At 45.3% G+C, this 20290-nt stretch overlaps 1 protein-coding gene across 2 annotated transcripts in view; it reads left to right on the forward strand.

The window, feature by feature from the left end:
• Nucleotides 1–20290, forward strand: part of Atp12a (ATPase H+/K+ transporting non-gastric alpha2 subunit) — a 28914-nt gene that overhangs the window by 7573 nt on the left and 1051 nt on the right. For both annotated transcript variants that reach the window (XM_021236397.2, XM_021236398.2), the window contains 18 exons: nt 128–241; nt 988–1122; nt 1250–1367; nt 1604–1872; nt 3177–3375; nt 3501–3610; nt 5321–5455; nt 10422–10614; nt 12748–12923; nt 13598–13734; nt 15941–16091; nt 16459–16627; nt 16717–16871; nt 18339–18462; nt 18613–18758; nt 19173–19306; nt 19504–19605; nt 20025–20116. In XM_021236397.2, coding sequence (XP_021092056.2) covers nt 128–241; nt 988–1122; nt 1250–1367; nt 1604–1872; nt 3177–3375; nt 3501–3610; nt 5321–5455; nt 10422–10614; nt 12748–12923; nt 13598–13734; nt 15941–16091; nt 16459–16627; nt 16717–16871; nt 18339–18462; nt 18613–18758; nt 19173–19306; nt 19504–19605; nt 20025–20116 — 2659 coding nt within the window. The remainder of the gene's footprint in view (nt 1–127; nt 242–987; nt 1123–1249; nt 1368–1603; nt 1873–3176; nt 3376–3500; nt 3611–5320; nt 5456–10421; nt 10615–12747; nt 12924–13597; nt 13735–15940; nt 16092–16458; nt 16628–16716; nt 16872–18338; nt 18463–18612; nt 18759–19172; nt 19307–19503; nt 19606–20024; nt 20117–20290) is intronic.

The raw sequence follows: 20290 nt of genomic DNA on the forward strand, positions 1-20290 counted from the left end.
TCCCACCTTGGCATTTTGTTGGAACTCAAAAAGTTTCAGATTTTGGAGCATTTCAGATTTTGGAATTTTGGATTAAGGATGCTAAAGATATCCCTGTTTCTAACTGTCGCCTCTCCTCCTCACACAGGTGTACTTGGGTGTGGTGCTTGCCCTGGTTGTAATTCTAACAGGGATCTTTGCTTATTATCAAGAGGCCAAAAGTACCAACATCATGGCCAGCTTCAGTAAGATGATCCCCCAGGTGAGTAGCAGCCACTCTTCCTGTGGTCCCTGTGTGAATTCCAGGTGAGGAAGCACCCTGATCCCCTCCCTTTGCTGTCTGGGATATCTTAGGCAAGTTACCTCCTCTCTCAGAACCTTAGTTCCTCTCAGGGTTTAAGACAATTAAATGAAGTGAGAACCAAGTCTCAGTCAAAGGAAAAGCAGAACAGAACTTAGTCATTGCATAGCGTCTCCTGGACCATTTCGACAGTCAATTCAGGTGGTTCTAGAATGTTACTTCACCAGCTCTCCAGGGAGAGCTACCCATGGCTTTTATTTGTGGCTGCTTTTGCTTCAGCTCATGTATCTCAGAATGCTCCCAGGGGACCCAGTTGTCCCCTCTTCCCCAGGAACCCCTTTTAGGCAGGGAGTCACCCTGGCCCTGACCCAAAGCTGGAGGCTGAGTGGAAAAGGTATCTGCTGTTGTGCTAAAAAGCAGGACACCACCTCATTAAAGTCCTTCACACCTCGTCAAAAGATCCTGTGGACCGACCCTTGGTATTTCTCTTGGACATAGCTGAGAGGCTCACCCTTGAGGCCCAGCACCCTCACTTGGCCATGTTCACATGACCGCAGCCTTTTCTCATTCAAGAACAAAGCTCAAGAAAAAAAACAGTCCTCGGAGTCCTCAGGCCTCAGGTGAAACAGTGTTCAGTCTCATTCTGACAGCTATAGGGTCACCACCAATAGCAGTCCTTCGCCCCTCAATTCTGTGCTTTTCCACAGGAAGCTCTTGTCATTCGTGACTCAGAAAAGAAGGTCATCCCTGCAGAGCAGCTTGTGGTGGGGGACATTGTGGAGATCAAAGGAGGAGACCAGATCCCTGCAGACATCAGGCTGCTGTCTTCCCAGGGGTGCAAGGTGAGCCTCAGGGATATCCACCCTGAGGATCCCCTCAGAGCTGGCGGGCATGCTTTTCTTTCCCAAGCCCAGTGGGAGAGGCAGAGAACAAGTGCCTGCTTTTGGACTGTTTCAAAATGTCCCCCAGGTGGATAATTCCTCTCTAACTGGGGAATCTGAGCCCCAGCCTCGCTCAGCTGAGTTTACCCATGAAAATCCCCTGGAAACGAAGAACATTGGCTTCTACTCCACAACCTGTCTGGAAGGTAAGGTCGACGGGTTCTCAGGACCACACGCCCCACTTGGACTGCTTCTCCTTCTGGGGCCTGGCGTTTCTGCCTGACGCATCCCTTGGTACAAAGCTTTTGCCGTAGGAAACATAGAACTGAGGGTTCAGAGTACTGATGTTGGCGTTTGTACTGTCACAAGCTAACCCATCGTGCGACCCTGCAGAGAGGGCTATGGGCAGGGCCCGTAGAGTAAAAGGTCTCCTTCCTTCTAGGCACTGCGACCGGCGTGGTCATCAACACGGGGGACAGAACCGTCATTGGCCGCATCGCCTCCTTGGCCTCAGGGGTGGGAAGTGAGAAGACGCCCATTGCCACTGAGATCGAGCACTTTGTCCACATTGTGGCAGGCGTGGCCGTCTCCGTCGGCCTCCTTTTCTTCATCATCGCCGTGTCCTTGAAGTACCAGGTCCTGGACTCCATCATCTTCCTCATTGGCATCATTGTGGCCAATGTGCCTGAGGGCCTCCTGGCCACTGTCACTGTGAGTCCGTTCTGCTAGGCCCCCTGCACCCCACACTGCTAGCACCAACCACTGCTGCTGGGGAGGTGCCCACCGGCAAAGCCTAAGTCTCCATCTACAGGTCCCCCCAGGGCCACCATGTGACATTCTGAGGACACTGAGTCTTAGAGGCCTTGACAAAAGAAACTGATATTTTTAACATTTAAATGTGTTGTCCTTGAAAACTTTACATTTTCCAGAGCTCTATGTGCAATTCAAAGAGATTACTTTGCTCCCTGAAGATCTAGAGAACGTGGGCTCGTGCCACTATTTACGTATTTTTCTAGAAACCTAATGTCTTCCCCACTTGTTTGTTTGTTTGTTTCGGCGCTAGAGATTGAGCCTCGGATCTTTGCCTTGCGCTACATCCCCAGCCCATTTTTATATTTGATTTGGAGATGGGGCCTCTCTAAGTCACTAAGGGCTGGGCTGGGCTCAAATTTGTGATCCTCCTGCCTCAGCCTTCCAGAGTTCTGGGATTGCAGGTGTGCACCGCCACACCTGGCTCACATTTCTACTTAGAAAAAAAAAAAAGCTAAGTATAGTGGCCTATAATCCCAGAATACTGAAAGGCTGAGGCAAGAGGATTGCAAGTTTGAGTCCCACCTGAGGAACTTAGTGAGACCCTGTCTCAGAAAAAACAGGAACTAGGGGTGCAGCCCTGGGTCCAATCCCCAATCTCAGTGTTCTCTCTCTCTCTCTCTCTCTCTCTCTCTCTCTCTCTCTCTCTCTCTCACACACACACACACACACACACACACACACACACACACACGCATGCACGCACGCACATGGGTGCCTGGGCACAACCTCTTTGGCATATACCAGTCCAGGCCGCTTATGCATTCATGTTCATGACTGGCAAGGGCAGGGAGGCCCCAGCTAGTGTGTTCTCTCCCTTCCCTTCTCACCGCAGGGTCTCTTGTGTGCCAGGCAAGCTCCCTACCTCTGAGGGACACTCCAGCTCCCCAGCCTCCTTTCCAAATTACACATTAGCATCAACTGCAGCCACCAGGCCTGTCTGCCACCCATTGGTCCCTCAGGACTTTTTCTTCAAAGAATGAAAGAATTAAAAGTGTCTCATACTTTAAAAGATTGTGGCTTTTAGGGTGTTTGGTGGCTTTTTGGTCATGGGGCAAGCCTTGGTGCATTCCCAACAATACCTCTGACCTAAAACTATTGCAGATCGTTCCTAAAATTCAATCACAATTAACCTCAGCAGTTTCTGTGTGATGAAACCTGAGTTCAGAATGGCCATCCCTGAGCCCTGTCCTCTCTCTGCTCAGGTGACCCTGTCACTGACAGCAAAGCGGATGGCCAAGAAGAACTGCCTGGTGAAGAACCTGGAGGCAGTAGAGACCCTTGGCTCTACCTCCATCATCTGCTCGGACAAGACTGGGACTCTGACCCAGAACAGGATGACCGTGGCGCATCTGTGGTTCGACAATCAGATCTTCATGGCTGACACCAGTGAAAACCAATTGAGTGAGTTTTCTGGAGCCTTCATTCTGGCCCGAAGCCTGGCCAAGTGGCAGTGCATCACGTGGAGGGTGACATGGGTGTGGCAGCCCAGCACCCATAGCAGCCACTGTTCTTTCCATCCACTCCAGACCAAGCCTTTGACCAAAGCTCTGGAACCTGGGCCTCTTTATCCAAGATAATAGCACTGTGTAACCGAGCGGAGTTCAGGCCAGGACAAGAAAACATCCCTATCATGAAGGTAAATCTACTGAGTTGCTTGGCCTTATATCACAGCGAGCATGGGTCACTCTGTGTTCCACTTGAGTGATTTAATCTCTCCTACAGTGGAAAATTTATACTAGTAAGAGCAGTGTGACTCAAGTGCATGCGGAAGGTTTTCTTCACTCCAGCTGCCTTTGAGAAATCACAAAGATGCTTAGCTGATCTTAGAATATGGGGTTGGTTTGTCTGTTTTTTGAGACAGGCTGTCACTATGTCATTCAGGCTGGCCTTGAAGTCACCAATGTAATTCATGTGGGCCTCAAACTCATGGTGACCCTGCCTCAGTCTCCTGAGTGCTGGGATTACAGAAGTGTACCACCACACCTGGCCCAAGATCTCAGAACACTGATTTAGATTCTTTTGAAAATTCTATCTCATTCCAGAAAATAAATGTGCCTTTAAGTTACCTTCCAGCCAAGTGGGTATAATCAAAGTTTATTACAAGTCTCATTCTCTGAAGTTTAAAATGAAACTGGATGAAACCATGTTAGCACATGTCCCTCTTGACTAAGGTACAGCAGTAGATGGGGCTCTTCTAAGTCCTGAAACACTGTGCCCTAAATAAGCTTCCCACCACCTGCTCCTCCTTCCCTGCTGCCTCTTCTTCCCTGTCTCCCCTCCCACGCTTCTTTCCGCTTCCTCCCTCCCCTTCTCTCTCTTCTTCTACATCTCAGTAAGACTCTGAATCCATTCTCCAGACTCCTCCAGTTGCCAACTATTTTTTCACTGATCTTTCCTCTTTCTTACATTTTTTGTGTGCTTGTTTTTCTTTCCCTATCAGGAAACTCATTGACACTCCTGGCAAGTCGCTTCTCTGTCAGTGCCTTTCACATTTTAGGCCCAGTTCTGACTTCTCGCCTAAACCCCAGTGTAGACCAACAGCAAGCCATGTGTCTCGTCTTGAAAGTTCCACTGCAGAGCCTCTCAACAGGTGACACTTGTCACCTTCTGACCGTGCCCAGCCTGGCTTCCGGTCAGTACCTTGACCCAAATTTTTCAGTTTTCTATGACATAGGCATTGCACTTGTCATCTAGCCAATGCTTTTGGAAGTCATCTTTGTCCTCCTTTCCTGATATCTATCAGTGAGCCAAGTCCTATCATTCTTGCTTCAAAATATGCATAATTTTACATTTGTATTATCACCAATACCTTGCAACTAAGGTACTGAAGAAGCAATCTCTTTACTGGCCTCCTTGATTCTGGCTTATTCCTCCCTTAATTTTCCAGAACTGCTGATTATATCTCCAGTTTTTCTCAGAAATACCTTGTGATTCTCTATTTTTTGCTTCTTGAGTCTAGACCCAGCCCACCTATTAGGGATCTCCAAACCTACCACATCTCCACATCCCCTCCATTTCCAGCACTCATAATGGAACCCTGCATGCCTCTATTCATCTTACTCTGGTTTCTAGAAGACTTCCTTCAGCCCCTTTCCTAGGTGGGTCCTGTCTAAATTCAGAGATAGGGAACTGTGTCCTTTTATAGCTCTCACTTATTTGAGCTGGTAGGTGACCACATTGATTTACACTCTCACCATGGTCCTGATTCAGGCACTGGTGGTCAAGTGACAACATTGTGTCTTTAACGAGATAGTACATTTTGTCAGGAGATGCATGTTAGTTAATTGAAAACAACACAAAGGAACCAGATTATGTGCTGCAAATATTTATATCTTTTGATTTCCAGAAAGTCGTGGTTGGAGATGCCTCAGAAACTGCTCTTTTGAAATTTTCTGAGGTCATTTTGGGTGATGTGATGGAAATTAGAAAAAGAAACCGCAAAGTGGCTGAAATTCCATTTAACTCTACCAATAAATTTCAGGTGAGTTTTTCTTCACAACTGGCAACCTCTTTTGTCACTAAAACTCTTCTTCCTGCACATATCCACTGATTAGCTCATAATTTGAATGATTCCTGGCCTTAGAATTAGTTCACAGGGGGATACAGGGCCTGAGGGTCCGGTAAACCCAGGTCGAGCTTCCTTTGGCCCCCTTTCTTCCCCTGAAGCAGGGTAGAAGGTGAAAAAGGTAAAGAGTTTTTCGTGGCCTGCTTCTCCTATGAATGATCCATACATATTAAAATACGCACAAACACACACCACACCGCCGCCGCCACCACCAGGTAACTTTTGTACAAGTGAAGAGCACCAATCACATGACGAAGGAGAAATGAGAGGTGGGGGAAGTGTGAAGAACTAATATCTATTGCTCACTGAGTACAGTTGGGCCTCTCTACCCTCCAATTCCACATTCATAGATGCTACCAAATGTGGATCAAAAATATCTGGAAACAAAATAATAGTATCTGCACAAAATACGTACAGACTTTTTTCTTATCATTATTCCCTGAACAATACATTGTAACAACTGTTTGCCTAGCATCAACATTGTATTAGATGGTGTAAGTCATCTAAAGGTGGCTGAAAGATTATGGGAAGATGGGCATAGATTCCATGCAAACACTATGTTATTTAGTATAAGGGACTTGAATTTTGATATCCTCAAGAGTCCTGGAGCCAATCTCCTGAGTATATCAAAGGACAGTTGTGTGTATCAGGCACTTTACCTACATTTCTCACTTAATTCTCACAACAAGGCTATGAGGTAGGACCAATGAATCCCAATTTATAGATAAGGAAAATTCTTGGAGTCCAAAGTGCATGCATTTTATACTGCACAGCGGTAGGACAGTTCAGTCTGATGATGTGAGGAAGGGTTTCCCTTGAGGAAGACGAGTCTCTCGGATGACTGGTCACACTGTTTTCCTGTCCCACGCCCTGATCCATTGGTAGAGCCCTCCTGTCCACCCACTGTGCAGGAAGAAAATGGCCACCCTCACCTCATTTCTCCCACCATTTCAGGGGTGGCCAATAGGCAACCATCTCCACCCTCCTTGTATCCTGACAAACAGCAGTTCATAGCCCAAGGCCCTAGTGCAGATGCGATTTTCCCCAGACTCTCAAGCTGGGCATAAGAACATACAGTCATGCATTGCTTAAAATTGGGGATGCCTTTGAAGAAGGTGTTGTTAGGTGGTTTCATTATTGTGCACACATCACAGAGTGAACTTGCACGAGCCTAGAAGGCTCAGCCCACTACTGGTATCATTTATAGGTGGTATAGCCAGTTGCTCCTAAGCTACAAATTTGTATAACCTGTTACCATACTGAGTACTGCAGATACTTATGATACAATGTTATTTGTGTATCTAAATGTATCTGAATATAGAAAAGGTACAGTAAAAATAGTAGGTAATATGAATTGTCAGCTCCACTATAATCTTAGGAGACCATCACCATGTATGTGGTCCCTTCTTGATCAAAATATCATTATGCAATGCATGACTGTATAAAAAGAGAATAACCATGTGTAAGGAAATTACCAGGGATTGTCTACTCATCTCGGTTTATATAGAACTTGGAATTAATGAGCAGCTGTTTGAGTTGCAGACATCTTCTTTGTGGATAATGAGCCACTAAAAGTTGTGGTTAGCTATACAGGCAATTAACAAAAATGTATTATGTAAAATTTCAAACCAGGGGAGCCTGGCCTGTTGGTACTCCTGTAATCTGCAAACTCTATGAGGCAGAGGCAGGAAGATCACAGGTACAAGCCCAGCATGGACAATTTAGCAGCCTAATGAGACTCCAAATTTTAAAAGAGTTGGGGATGTAGCTCAGTCTGAAGGCCCTGGGTTCAATCCACAGTACCAAAATAAAACAAATAAACAAAACAAAAGTATTTGAAGCCAGGAAATCAGTGTCTTATTTGAAACATAACTAAAGATAGAATGAGCAACAATTCTAAAATAACAGTAGCGGCATAACTAGCAGCTATTCTGAGCTAATTTCCAAATGCATGAAATCATTCCTTCTTACAATGACTCTGAAGCAGATAGAAGATGAGGAATTGAAGTGCAGAGGTTGGTACACAGCTGCGAGGGCCAGAGCCAGGTTTCAAACAGAGCTGGTAAAGCTCAGGATAATGACCTGCAAGTAGGAGCAGGTCTCAGAATGTTTCTGAGGCTCCATCTGTCACAGCACGGGCACTTCTTTCCATGTGAGAAGAGAGAGAAAGCCAGTTCTGGGGGCTTCCTATGGGCAAAAGCGGGCTATACAGACTTGGGACCAGACGTGGGGAGCAGGGCTGCGTGAGCCCTCACCAAAGAACTCAGAGATTCTGTTGGGGAAGGGGTGGAGCCCAAGAGTAGGGTGCCTACCTAGCATGGGAGGCCATGAGTTCAATCCCCAGCACTGCAAAAGCTACTCTCTTGAATGCCATTAGGACCACTTTACTTTTATACATAAGCAACACTCTATTTAAACAGGGCTTTAGAAGTCATGGCCTTGGAAATCTCTGTGTATCATTCAGCAGAAGGAAAAGAAAAGTGGAAAGTCCATGCCTTATTTAGTGTTAAAATAGCCATGCCCAAAGAGACTATCCAGGAAATTATTTAAAACTGATTACAGCAAACTGGTAGTGGTGGCCTGCACCTGTAATCCCAGCTATTTGGAAGGCTGAAGCAGGAGGATTGCAATTTCAAGGTCTGCCTGGGCAACTTAGCAAGACCATGTCTCAAAAAAAAAAAAAAAAAAAAGGAGAGAGAGAGAGATGATGTAGTTCAGTGTAGAGCAGTTGCCCAGTATGTGAGAGGCCCTGGGTTTGAACCTCAGCACTGCCCAAAAAACAGAAAATAATTTACTGGAAAGTTAGGACAATGCTTTATAAAGCTTTATATAAAGATGAATGTATTTAATTTTAAATGGTATCATTTATATCCTCTGTGATTCAGAACAAGACCTCTGGAACCTGTTATCCTGGATCTAAATTTCAACCTATGGTTGGAGGTGTAGCTCTGTGGTAGAGTTCTTGTGTGGCATGCATTAAGCCCTGCATTTAATCTCTAGTATGGCAAAAAAATATTCCAGCTCAACATCTACTCATGTGTGACTATTGAACCTCTCTGGGCCTCAGTTTCCTACTGATAAAAGCAATAACAGTGCTCATGGCTTTTTTTCTCTTTCCTCGATGCTGGGAATCAAACCAAGGGCTTGTCATGCTAGATAAACATTTCGCCATCAAGCTGCACTCCTGGTCTTTCAGGGATGTTTTAAGGATTAAATGCGTTAGTATGTACAGACATGAACAGTGCCTAGTATCTAGTGCACACCATAAAAGTGTTTATTATTCCTACTTTTAAATATGAAAGTGCCTCTTTTTCCCCCGACAATGCTGGAGATTGAACCCAGGGCCCTGAGAATGCCAGGCAAGCACTTCACCAGGGAACTGCACCTCAAACTCTGCCTGATCTTTTAGAAAATGATAGCAATAATAGATTGAAGGTTTGGGGGTTTGTTTTGCATAGGTCAGTTGGTTGGATGGATCAGGGTTTTTTTAATGTCGTTACTTGACCATAAAAAGAATAAGCAATTAGTAACCCTATTTGCCCTCTGCTATTTTTTCTAATTGTTCTCATCCTTGATATCCCAAAGTCCAAAGACTACTGATTTAAAATCAATTGTTAGATCAAAAATGGCAGAACTTTTCTTCATGACCTATTTGCTCCCAAAGATTACAGATTCCAAAAGCTTCCTTGAAATCCTTTTGTGTGCTTAGAAGAAAGAGCACTTCATATATAATAAGGGCTCCATGAAAGTGAGCCATTTTAGGGTTTTATAGGATTATTTTACATTCTTTAATCATCTTTTCTCTCTCTCTCTCTTTTTTTTCGGTTCCGGGGATCGAACTCGGGTCCTTGCACTCTCGCAGTGGGTGGCGAAGCCACTTAGCTAAACCCCGGCCCATCTCTAATAATCTTATTAGGGTGGCTCTAGAGACAGAATGGCTGGGTGAAGGGTGTTCCTGCCAAACACTGTTCCATTTTGATTTTTATTAGTACATGTTTGTAGGACACAGGGAGCACATTCATCCTGGGAAGGTGGCCCGTGTACATGATACATCTTAATTCTTTTTTTACACCTCCTTTCCTTTCTCTCCACTCCCCTCCCCTCCCTCCACCTCTTGTCCCTCTTCCATGTCAAACCTGTGGCCTTGTTCCTTTGCTGTCTTCCTGAAGACTCTGTGTGACAGTGTCCCCTTCCCCGCACCTCTGCTATTTTCTTTCATGCCCAGGTAGTAAGTTTGAACTGAGCCCAGCATGGAGAGGTGCAGGAACTCCTGCCCTCTTCGGAGCTGTGAACAGAGCTCTTATGAGAAATGGCTGCTCACCACGGGATGGAGGGGCTGAGCCCCTGAGGCCACTCTGACAGCCCCCAGCAGAGCCTGTTCCAGGCTGAGGGCCACATCTGGCCTCCTTAAAGCAATCAATTCCTTTTCTTTTCTTTTTTGTTCTTTCTTTCTTTCTCCCTCCATTCCTTTCTTCTTTCTTTTCTTTTTTTCCTTTCTTTTTCAGTACTGGATGTTGGACTTAGGGCTTTTGCACTGAGCATCTTTTTAAACAGTGTCTCCTAAACTTCTTGCCGCCTCAGCTCCCACAGTGCTGGGATTACAGACATGTATTACCATGTGCAGCAGTAGCCAGTTTCTGTTTGAAAGACAAGCTCCACTTTACAAGGATTCCAATCCGACAAATGTCTCTCTGGTCTCTGCTTATTAGTTGGCTACAAAGATTAAAAGGCTAGGACATACCTGGGGATGTCAGAGCTCCTCTTCCTCTATTACACCTCAAGGACAAGTGGGGAGAATGGGTTTCCCCTTCCTGTCCTGTTGCTAATTGGAAGAGCCATGGTAAATATACTGTGTCTTACATGCCCTCTGGATGCCTCCTAGCTGTCCATACACGAGACAGAAGACCCTGAAGACAAGCACTTCCTCGTGGTAATGAAGGGGGCCCCAGAGAGGATCTTAGAGAGGTGTAGCACCATCATGATCAATGGCCAGGAGCAGCCACTGGGCAAGAGCAATGCCACCGCCTTCCACACAGCCTACATGGAGCTGGGCGGCCTGGGTGAACGTGTGCTAGGTGAGTGCGGGCAGCAGAATCCCTGCCCACCTCTTGGGAGGCATGGACAATGAGGCCTCAAGAGCTGGCAGAGCAGCTATGTGTCACATGAATCATAAAAAGAACATGAGGGGCTGGGGATGTATCTAGGTGATGCAGAGATTACCTAGCATGGGCAAGAATCTAGGTTAGATCCCCAGCACTGAAAAAAAATATGATAAACAGGATGCAAATATATAAGAGGATACTGTATGATAGCACCAAGAATAGGGTTGCTTCCAGACAAGGAAAATCAAAAACATCAGGGTAGGAGTCACATTTTACACTGGGCCTTGAATGGCAGTACTTAAGGGAAATGGAGTGAAGGTATTTGTGTACAGGGGACCACAGAGGACATCCTGGGAAGAGATAGGGCATATGCACACAGGGTACAGTGAGCCAGCCCATGCCAAGTGTAGCAGAGTAGGTGAGATGGCAAAGGTGTGGGAGGCAGGGCCATAGAAATAAATTGGAGGTCACAGTGTGTAGGGCTTGAGTACATGGTTAAGGAATTGGAGTGTTGTCTGCCTTCAGTAGTGAACACTGGAGGCTTTGCAACAAGAGTGAGCTGGCCAGAGTTATAGTGTTTGTTAAGCATAGTCCTGGTAGCAGCAAGGAGAGGAGAGACACGAGACTCAGCAGGAGTCGGCTGTCTTCATTCAGCTGAGAGGGGGTGGCATGTGATGCATGGTGATGGGTGTGTGAAGGACGGGTCAGATGCAAGCATCACGATGGAATTAGTGGATATAAAAAATGATTAAGGGGCTGGGGATTTAGCTCAGTGGTGCCACTGCCTGCCTGCCTTGCAAGCGCAAGGTCCCAAGTTCAATCCCTGGTACAAAAAAAAAAAATAAATGATGAAGTACCCTTTTCATGAGTTGGTAAAAGTAATGCTAGCAACTGAAATGGGGCATGAGCCTTAGAAATACAAACACTGTGGTAACTGCAGTGGTCTCACAGGTGACAGTGAGTTCCTTTATCAGAATCATGGGTCAACAGAAAAGCACCAGTTCAGAACCATAGGATGATGAATTCAAGAAAACAGAAGCTCATGGTCAATGATAAGGCTCATTAAACAGCATGAAAGCTCTTGCCGGTAGACATGGAATCCATGGAATGTGTGTTTATAAAGGATATTAGAGTCTGTAAAACAGATAAAATGTACAAATGAGATGCTAATGATATAAGCATACCCTAAGGAACCCAGGCACCAAGTAATCTTTTCAGCACAGGATTCGCCCCCATCTGATTAGAATGGCTCCAGGAATGTGGTGTTTGACCTTTCAAAGTCTGTCTTACTGAAATCTGTAAAGAAGCAGACCATGCTGAGAATTAATTTTATGTAAAAGCTCATAAGAGGATCACACCATCTGGGAGGTTCCACCAGACACAAAAACGCCTTCTACCTCAGCCTGAGTGGCTGATGTCTGGGAGGAGAGGCTGGCTCTACCTTGTTCCTAATGCCCTTTCTCATGTGTTTATCTTGATTAAGGACCGAACTTGGTACCACTGACCAGATGCCCAAATTTCCTACCCAGTGTTGTCAAATATCTTGGGCTGGCTTCTCTGCCTAAAATGAGTTTTCAACCCCCAACCTTCCCTTCTTTCCCTGGAAAACACACCTTTCTCACATGTGACCTCCCTGGAAAAGTCTCACCTGACTCTCCAAGTAGCTGAAGTATAGCTACACTCCGAAGTCTGTACCATATTTTATTATGCTTGGTTTCTTTAGCTCTCAGTCCCATCACAAAACAGGGATATGTTCAGAAATAAAGGCTGTCCACTTTACTTATCTTAGTCTTTATACCTCTAGAACATAGCATAGAACCTAGTGATCATAATACATTATTTTGGATGAACATATCTTTCCTTTTAAAAGCATGTATTGTGGAATTGGAGGAATTAAACAATTCTGATATAGGCTAATGCATGGTAAAACAGTAAATAATAAAGGGCTGAGATTTCCATTTCTTTCTTTATTTATTTTTGGTGCTGGGGATTTGAGCTCAGGGCCCACAAATGCTAAGCACCTGCTAAACCACTGACCTATATCTTCTTTATTTTTGTCATTCCGTGTCCTAGTTTCATTGATTCCCAAATTCATACCCATTATAGGTTTCTGTCATCTCTACCTGCCAGAAGATGAGTTTCCAGAGAGCTATCCATTTGATGTAGATGCTATGAACTTTCCCACTTCCAACCTGTGCTTTGTGGGGCTTCTGTCAATGATCGATCCCCCTCGGTCCACTGTGCCAGATGCAGTTGCCAAATGCCGGAGTGCAGGGATCAAGGTGGGAGTTATTTTCATGACTTAAGAAGCCCTCCAGTTAGGTTGCATCCCTTTCTAAGAATGATGGTCATAAGACATGGAGAGTACTTAGGCTCTTTAAGTAAATATCATAGCTCCCTTTAACCTCTACTTTCACTATGCTAAGATTTCAATAACTAATCTGTAAAAGCAAAAGGATTGTGTCTCTGTGGAATGAACCACAATGAGAATCTCACAGTGCCATGAATTGACCACATCTTACCTTAGACCATAATAGATAATTTTAAAAAGTGTTATTAGTCAGTTTTGAGGTTCAGCCTCCATCACCTGCTAATCTTCATGATATTAGAACCAAAATATGAGTGTCCATTACCATGTTCGTATCAAGACTATTGAAGCAACATGGGGCTGCCTCAGGTAGACATCTATAGGCCCTTTCACAAATAAAGTGACATCAAAGTAGAAGAGCCTCCTCTAGCATCAGAGGAGGGACTATAAGAAGCCTAGGAGCAAGGGTAGACCCAATAGGACAAGTGTGTCCTTCATGACAGTTGTGTCTTCGATCCAGAACTGCTCGGAAAGCAAAACACACCAGCCACAAATAATACTCTGCCAGGTCCTGATGCTAAACAATGATCTCTGCTGCCACCAGCTGAGTCCCTCATGCCCCACGAGTCCTTGATGTCTGTATTCTAGGTCATTATGGTCACAGGAGATCATCCCATCACAGCCAAAGCTGTCGCCAAGAGCGTGGGGGTCATTTCAGCCAGCAGTGAGACGGTGGAAGACATTGCCAGGCGCTGCAGTATTGCTGTGGAGCAAGTTAACAAACGGTAAGCACTGAACCAGTGCAGCAGAAACTCAAGTTCTTACCCAACTAAAGAGCTATACTACAGAGCACAGCATCTTTTTGCCACACATTCTCATAGGGTAATGCTCGGCTGGCTTGACCTATACAAAGTGATTTGCATATCCAATCATTCATTCAGAAGTTTACCGAGTCCCTAATCTATGCCAAGCCCTATATTGATGCCATGAAAATAACTCTATGTGTTCCTCGTTTGAAATGTCAGAATCCAATGAGTTCAGTCATGTGCAGCTTAACAATAGGGAAACATTCTCAGAAATGCAATTGCATCATTGAGTGAGCATGATAAAGTATATTTACACAAACCAAGATAGCTACAATATCACTAGGTGGCAACGTCTCATAGGACTTCTGTCACTGATTAAAAATCATCATGTGTAAAGAAGATGTGGGTGTTTTATAAAATGGAGTACTACTCAGCCATAAAGAATGAGAAACTAGAGTCATTTATAGCTAAATGGATGCATATTAAGGCCATACTCTTAAGTGAAATCAATAGGACACACGTGTGTAAATACCGAATAGTTTCTCTAGTGTGAGAAACTGAAAGTGTAAATAAGGATTAAAAGGATTCATAACTAATAATTGATACTTTGAAATAGGAAAAGGTCCAAAGGGGTAGGTGTGATGGGAGGAGATGGGGAAAGGAAAGAAGGGGAAGGAAAAATTATGAAAAAAGAAAAAAAAATGGAAACGAAGTCTATGTAAATAGGGAACGGTGGAGGGGGTGAAGGGCACACAGGTAATGGAGAAAAAATAAGAACCAAGATACATCATGAACAGGTACAAACACCCAATGATAAATGTAAACATATTGTACACCTAAAATGTACCAATAAAAGAATTTAAGCAAAAAAAATCATCATGTGGCATGGGACAGTAGATCTGAAAACCTATGTGCTCAATTTAAAGAAAAACTAAACAAAAGGCTTATGTATAAAAATCACTTGCCATTGATCCAGTTGTATCATCAAGAATATCAAGAAGCCTTTGGGTTTCCGGCACCACCATATCCAATAAGCATCTTAGGTATTTAGCTATGGATTCATTTGGCTTCGTAATGGCTAGTTAAGTCAACATACCCTATTTGGTAGTAAAAAGAATAGAAGCTTCCTAAGGAAAGCTTTTTTCCTTCTTTCTTCTAATTATTTTAAGCATGTCTATCCTTTAATTCACCCATCTATTCATTCATCAGTTAATTCTTTCAACAATTACTTTTTGAGTGCTAAGTATATCCCAGGTACAGTGCCACACATGCACTATGGCAGCAAACAAAACAGACACTGTTCTCGTGGTTGGGGCTTTCTATGTAGCCAAGAAGGCAGAAAAGAAACTAATTGTGATATGATCAATATAATGAAGAGGACAGCAGTCTGGATTGTGAAACATCTCCAACAAACTCCAACAAGAACAACAATGTGTTCCGTAGGGAACACATTGCACATAGACTTTTACAAACCTGAAAGAAAAAACATCAAAGAGTTGTTTTATCTGTTGGCATAAGGAAATTCTGGGACCCAGAACATAGGAATAGGCAATTTTTGTTGTTTTGTTTTGTTTTGTTGTTTTGGTGGAACTGGGCATTGAACTTGGGGCTTTTTGCTGGGCTACATTCTCAGCCCTTCTTTACCTTGAGGCGGGGTCTCCAACTTGTGACCCTCCTACCACAACCTCCCAGAGTTCTGGGATTACAGGTGTGCACCACCACACTCAGCTCGTTTGTTTTTGTTCCTGTTTTTGTTTTTGGTCCTGCCGTGGATTAAACCCAGGGTGTTGTACATGCTAGGAAAGTACTCTACCACTGAACTACATCCTCAACCCCAAGCAGGCTGTTTTTACCCTATTTTTCCTTGTGAAGTAAAGCACTGCCCCCAGGAAACACTCACTGCTTACTTGTTTCTGGAAGGGAAAGGCTACTTGGCATTTTTTTTCCGTATTACTACAGGATACTAGGAAATGACCCTTAACTTTTAGCCTCAGTTTACTGTCTTAAAATGGAAACCAAAATGTCTCTACTACCTATAGCCCCTGAGATCTTACTAGAGTATCAAATGTCAAAGACATTGTATTCTGGATAAACCCAAAAAGACTCTTGCCTATACCCTGCTCAGAACAGTGTTTCAACCTAAGATCAGGCCTGGTCCTCACCTAGTTTCTTCTGGCCCTTTCAGGGATGCTAGAGCTGCTGTGGTGACTGGCATGGAGCTGAAGGACATGGCCCCGGAACAGCTGGACGAGATCTTAGCCAACTACTCAGAAATTGTCTTTGCCCGGACATCTCCCCAGCAGAAACTGATCATCGTGGAGGGCTGTCAGAGGCAGGTGTGTAGATGGCAGTGCCCAGGCCTCTTGTCCTTGGAGAAATGAGGGCAGATGTCTGGTCACATTTGAGACCCTCTTATAGCTACACACTCCCCAGATTTCTGCATTTTATCCCAAGTGTAATAGTTGTGGCTATCAAAGGTTTTTAGAGTTATAAAGATATAACATTCATTATGTGAAGACATTAGATACATTCATCCCTTGGAGTCCACAGGGCTTTTGTTCTGGGAACCCCCAAGGATACCAAAATCTATGGATGTTTAAATCCCTTTATAAGATGAGGTAATATTTGCATAGAAGCTACACACATCCCAACCAGTGGCCTCTTGAACCCATTTACCCTTATTTTCTCAATGGGCAAACACAGGATGCAGTTGTTGCTGTGACCGGGGATGGAGTGAATGACTCTCCGGCCCTAAAGAAGGCAGACATTGGGATTGCCATGGGGATAGCAGGCTCTGATGCTGCTAAAAACGCAGCTGACATGGTCTTGCTGGATGACAACTTTGCGTCTATTGTCACAGGAGTAGAGGAAGGTGAGTACGGTTTCACGGTGTGTTCCCAATGGCCAGAGGGGCCTGGGGGGTGATGAACAACTCCGATAAGGAGACACATTTTTGCCTAGGTCGCCTGATCTTTGACAACCTAAAGAAGACCATCGCATACACCTTGACCAAAAACATTGCTGAACTCTGCCCCTTCTTGATCTACATAATTGTCGGGCTCCCCCTGCCCATTGGCACCATTACCCTCCTGTTCATCGACCTGGGCACAGATATAGTAAGTGGCACAAAAAGGAACTGTCTGATATCCAACCCAGGGGTCACGTGAACTTTCTATGTACAGAGTTATTCCCTTCAAGGGCCGTGAGATGGACCAAGTTGATGCTTCTCAAACTTTCATACCATGAGCCCTGAAGTGCTGCATTTTTAACAAGCTTCTGGGTGATGCCAGTTCTACTTCTCCACAGACCACACTTCAAAGCAAGGGACTAGAGATGCTGTCAAGGATTTGGAAATTAAAATCACTCCATGTAGAGCTTTTCAGAGTATGAGTCTTGGAGCTAGGATGTAGCTCAGTGGCAGAGTGCCTGGGTTCAATTCCCAACACTGAAAAAAAAAAAAAGACATGCCCCTTGACCCTCCATGAAAGTATGGCAGTGGTTAGTTTCAGCCCATGTGCCTCCTAATCGTTTGAGGAAGACAGAGTAACTACCCAAATAATCCATGTCCCTCTGGGGGCCCAGTGGCTAAAGTAATAAGCCCACAATTATCCCCTATGAGAGAATCTGATCTGGAAGCCACTCACCTAGCCACAGTACAAAATAGCAGTCATTAAGGCTCACAAAGCCCTGTCCTGCAATAATATCACCTGAACCTCTCCTCTTCTGGTGTCCCCTCTTCCCATTAAGGAAGCCCCATGTGCCTCTGGCTCACCCAGGCCCAGAGGAAGCAAGATGAATCCAGCATGAACATAATCCTACAAATTACCTTCTTCTTCCCTCATGTTTGATGCAACACCTAGGTATATTCCCTGCATTTGGAGGAGATTAGACATGTTTTAACCTTTGAGGGGAATTGAGGTCCCCACAGTAGACAGATAACTTTCCCAGCCTTTTAAATTTGCTCACTTTTTCCACTTCTGTAGTTCTCCAAGTGTGGAACTTGTTAGAAATGCAAATTCTCTGGCCTCGGCCCAGACTTTCCAGACTAGAAAGTCTAGAGGTGGGACCCAGTAATCTGTCTTGTAAAGGTCCTCTTAATGTCAGAATCTGGGAAAGGACACTGTTCTACTACATTGCTTTGGGATCCAACTACATACCAAAGGGAGAAGGGTGGTATGAGAAACTCTCCATGGAGGAAACAGGTGTTTTATCAGCATTATTTAGAACCACCAGCATATGGTGATAATAAGAAGCAGATTAATTTCTCTCTTTTCCCCCCTTGTGGTCCTGAGCATTGAAACTGGGGTCCCATGCACACCAGGCAAGTGCTGTATCACTGAGCTAAATCTCCAACCCCAAAGCAGATTGATTTTTAAAGCCAGCTCTTTAAATTCCTCACCCACAGTACATCCCCTGTTGCCTGCACTCTGGCATGGAGCCGTTCCCCATTCCCACCACCCCCAGGGCAATTCAGCAGCCCTCCACCTGCCCCTGGCCCACCTTTGCTGGGCCACGGCTGTCTGCAGCATCGTGGGTAGCCCGAGCACCCCAGGCTTGGGCTTCACAGGCCTCTGCCCCTCTAGATCCCCTCCATCGCCTTGGCATATGAGAAAGCTGAAAGCGACATCATGAACAGAAAGCCACGCCACAAGAAGAAGGACAGACTGGTGAACCACCAGCTCGCCATCTACTCCTATCTGCACATTGGTATGATGAAGGCGTCTCCTCCCTGCGAATGTGGTCTTCTTTTGGGAGTAGGTGTGGGATGGCAGGAGGGGCTGAGAGGAATCCCATGGCCAGTAAGGTGGTGCTCTGAGGCTGCTGTAGAGCCTACAACCTCATCTCTCTCCCTTTCAGGCCTCATGCAGGCCCTAGGAGCTTTCCTTGTGTACTTCACCGTCTATGCACAGCAGGGCTTTTGGCCCACCTCTCTCATCAACCTGCGGGTACGATGGGAAAAGGATGAACTGAACGACGTGGAAGACAGCTACGGACAGGAGTGGGTGAGTCGTGAGCGCTGATGCCAGCGTCTTGGGGTTGTGGTCCTCGCCTCTCACTGACCAGCCCGGAAGGACTAGAACCTTCGTGTTCCTGAACGGCGTTAATGGGACCCCTAGAAGCATCTCAGTGAATGCGGGGTCCTTGGTGACCCTGGTTCAGCCTGTGCCAGGATTCGGCCTCATCTCTCAGACTGGACCCTAAGAGCCCCCCTTTTCACATTGTCTTTGCCCTTGATGTGAAAGTGTAACCAGTTCAGTGATGCCCACAGTTGGGCCAAATGGATCCTTCTTTCCAAACAGAAGACAGTGGCTCACCCTCAATCTGGTGAGAGGATCAAGCTTCATAAAACCACAATGAACCCTCCCTGGAGTTCTTCTCCAGGACTCACAGCCTCATCTTTCCCTGTCCATTCACAGACAAGGTACCAGAGGAAATACCTTGAGTGGACAGGTTACACAGCCTTCTTTGTTGGCATCATGGTTCAGCAGATAGCAGATCTGATCATCAGGAAAACCCGGAGGAATTCCATCTTCCAGCAGGGTCTCTTCAGGTACTTCCTATGTCTGACCTCACGGTCAATGGCCCACCATGGCAGGATGCAAGAGTCTGCTCATTTGCAGGACCTACCTGTAGCCATGACTATAACATAGGAGGCATTGATTGACTCCACTGGTGGCACGGTGTGCTGGGTGAATGGTTATGGAGCCACTGAAGTTCAGAGTCTGTTTGCTTTTGTATATGTTACAGAAATAAAGTTATTTGGGTGGGGATTGCCTCACAGATCATCATCGCCCTGATTCTGTCCTACGGCCTTGGGAGTGTCACAGCCCTAAGTTTCACCATGCTCAGGTGAGCTGACCTTCACCAGCCTGGAGGAAAGGTAACAGTTCCTGTCTGAGCTGTTATGGCCTAAATAAACATTGAGTCCTGCAGTCTTCCCCTTAAGTCTTTCCAAAGAGATCAAACTGATGCTGTGCTGTATAAGTCCAGCCTCTGACCTACCCATTTCCCAAAACAATAAATGGGTTTCCAAAGGCCCTACCCTCTCATCTCTACCCTCATCCAAAAGGTTGTGCTAAAGGCAGATATTGCTTCTAGCAGTCATAGCTCAGGTTAAGTGAGGAGCTTTGTGCTGTATAGCATAGTGAATTTGTTGTGCTTTCCAATAAGGCAGGAAAAATGAAAAGGAAGCCTTCCTGCCTGCTGGCCAGGGGATAGGCTATTGCTCTGGACAAGCTAGGGCTCACCTTACTCCCTTCTGCTTCTAGGCCTCAGTATTGGTTTGTAGCTATCCCACACGCCATCTTGATTTGGGTGTATGACGAAGTACGAAAACTCTTCATCAGGCGCTACCCTGGAAGTGAGTAGGAATCCACTTTTTTTTTTTTTATGTGATGCCGGGGATGGAACCCAGTGCCTTGCTCATGTTAAGAAAGCGCTTTACCACTGTGGTACACCCCCAGCTCAGCAATATGATTTTTGAGGCCCTGTGTGCCACCTTCCATAGAATCTCCATCTCTGATGTACTTTTTTT

This window comes from Heterocephalus glaber, unplaced genomic scaffold, assembly GCF_053883595.1.
Source record: "Heterocephalus glaber isolate CG9 unplaced genomic scaffold, H.glaber_assembly_v1.0 deba00001719, whole genome shotgun sequence".
NCBI classification, from domain to species: Eukaryota; Metazoa; Chordata; class Mammalia; order Rodentia; family Bathyergidae; genus Heterocephalus; species Heterocephalus glaber.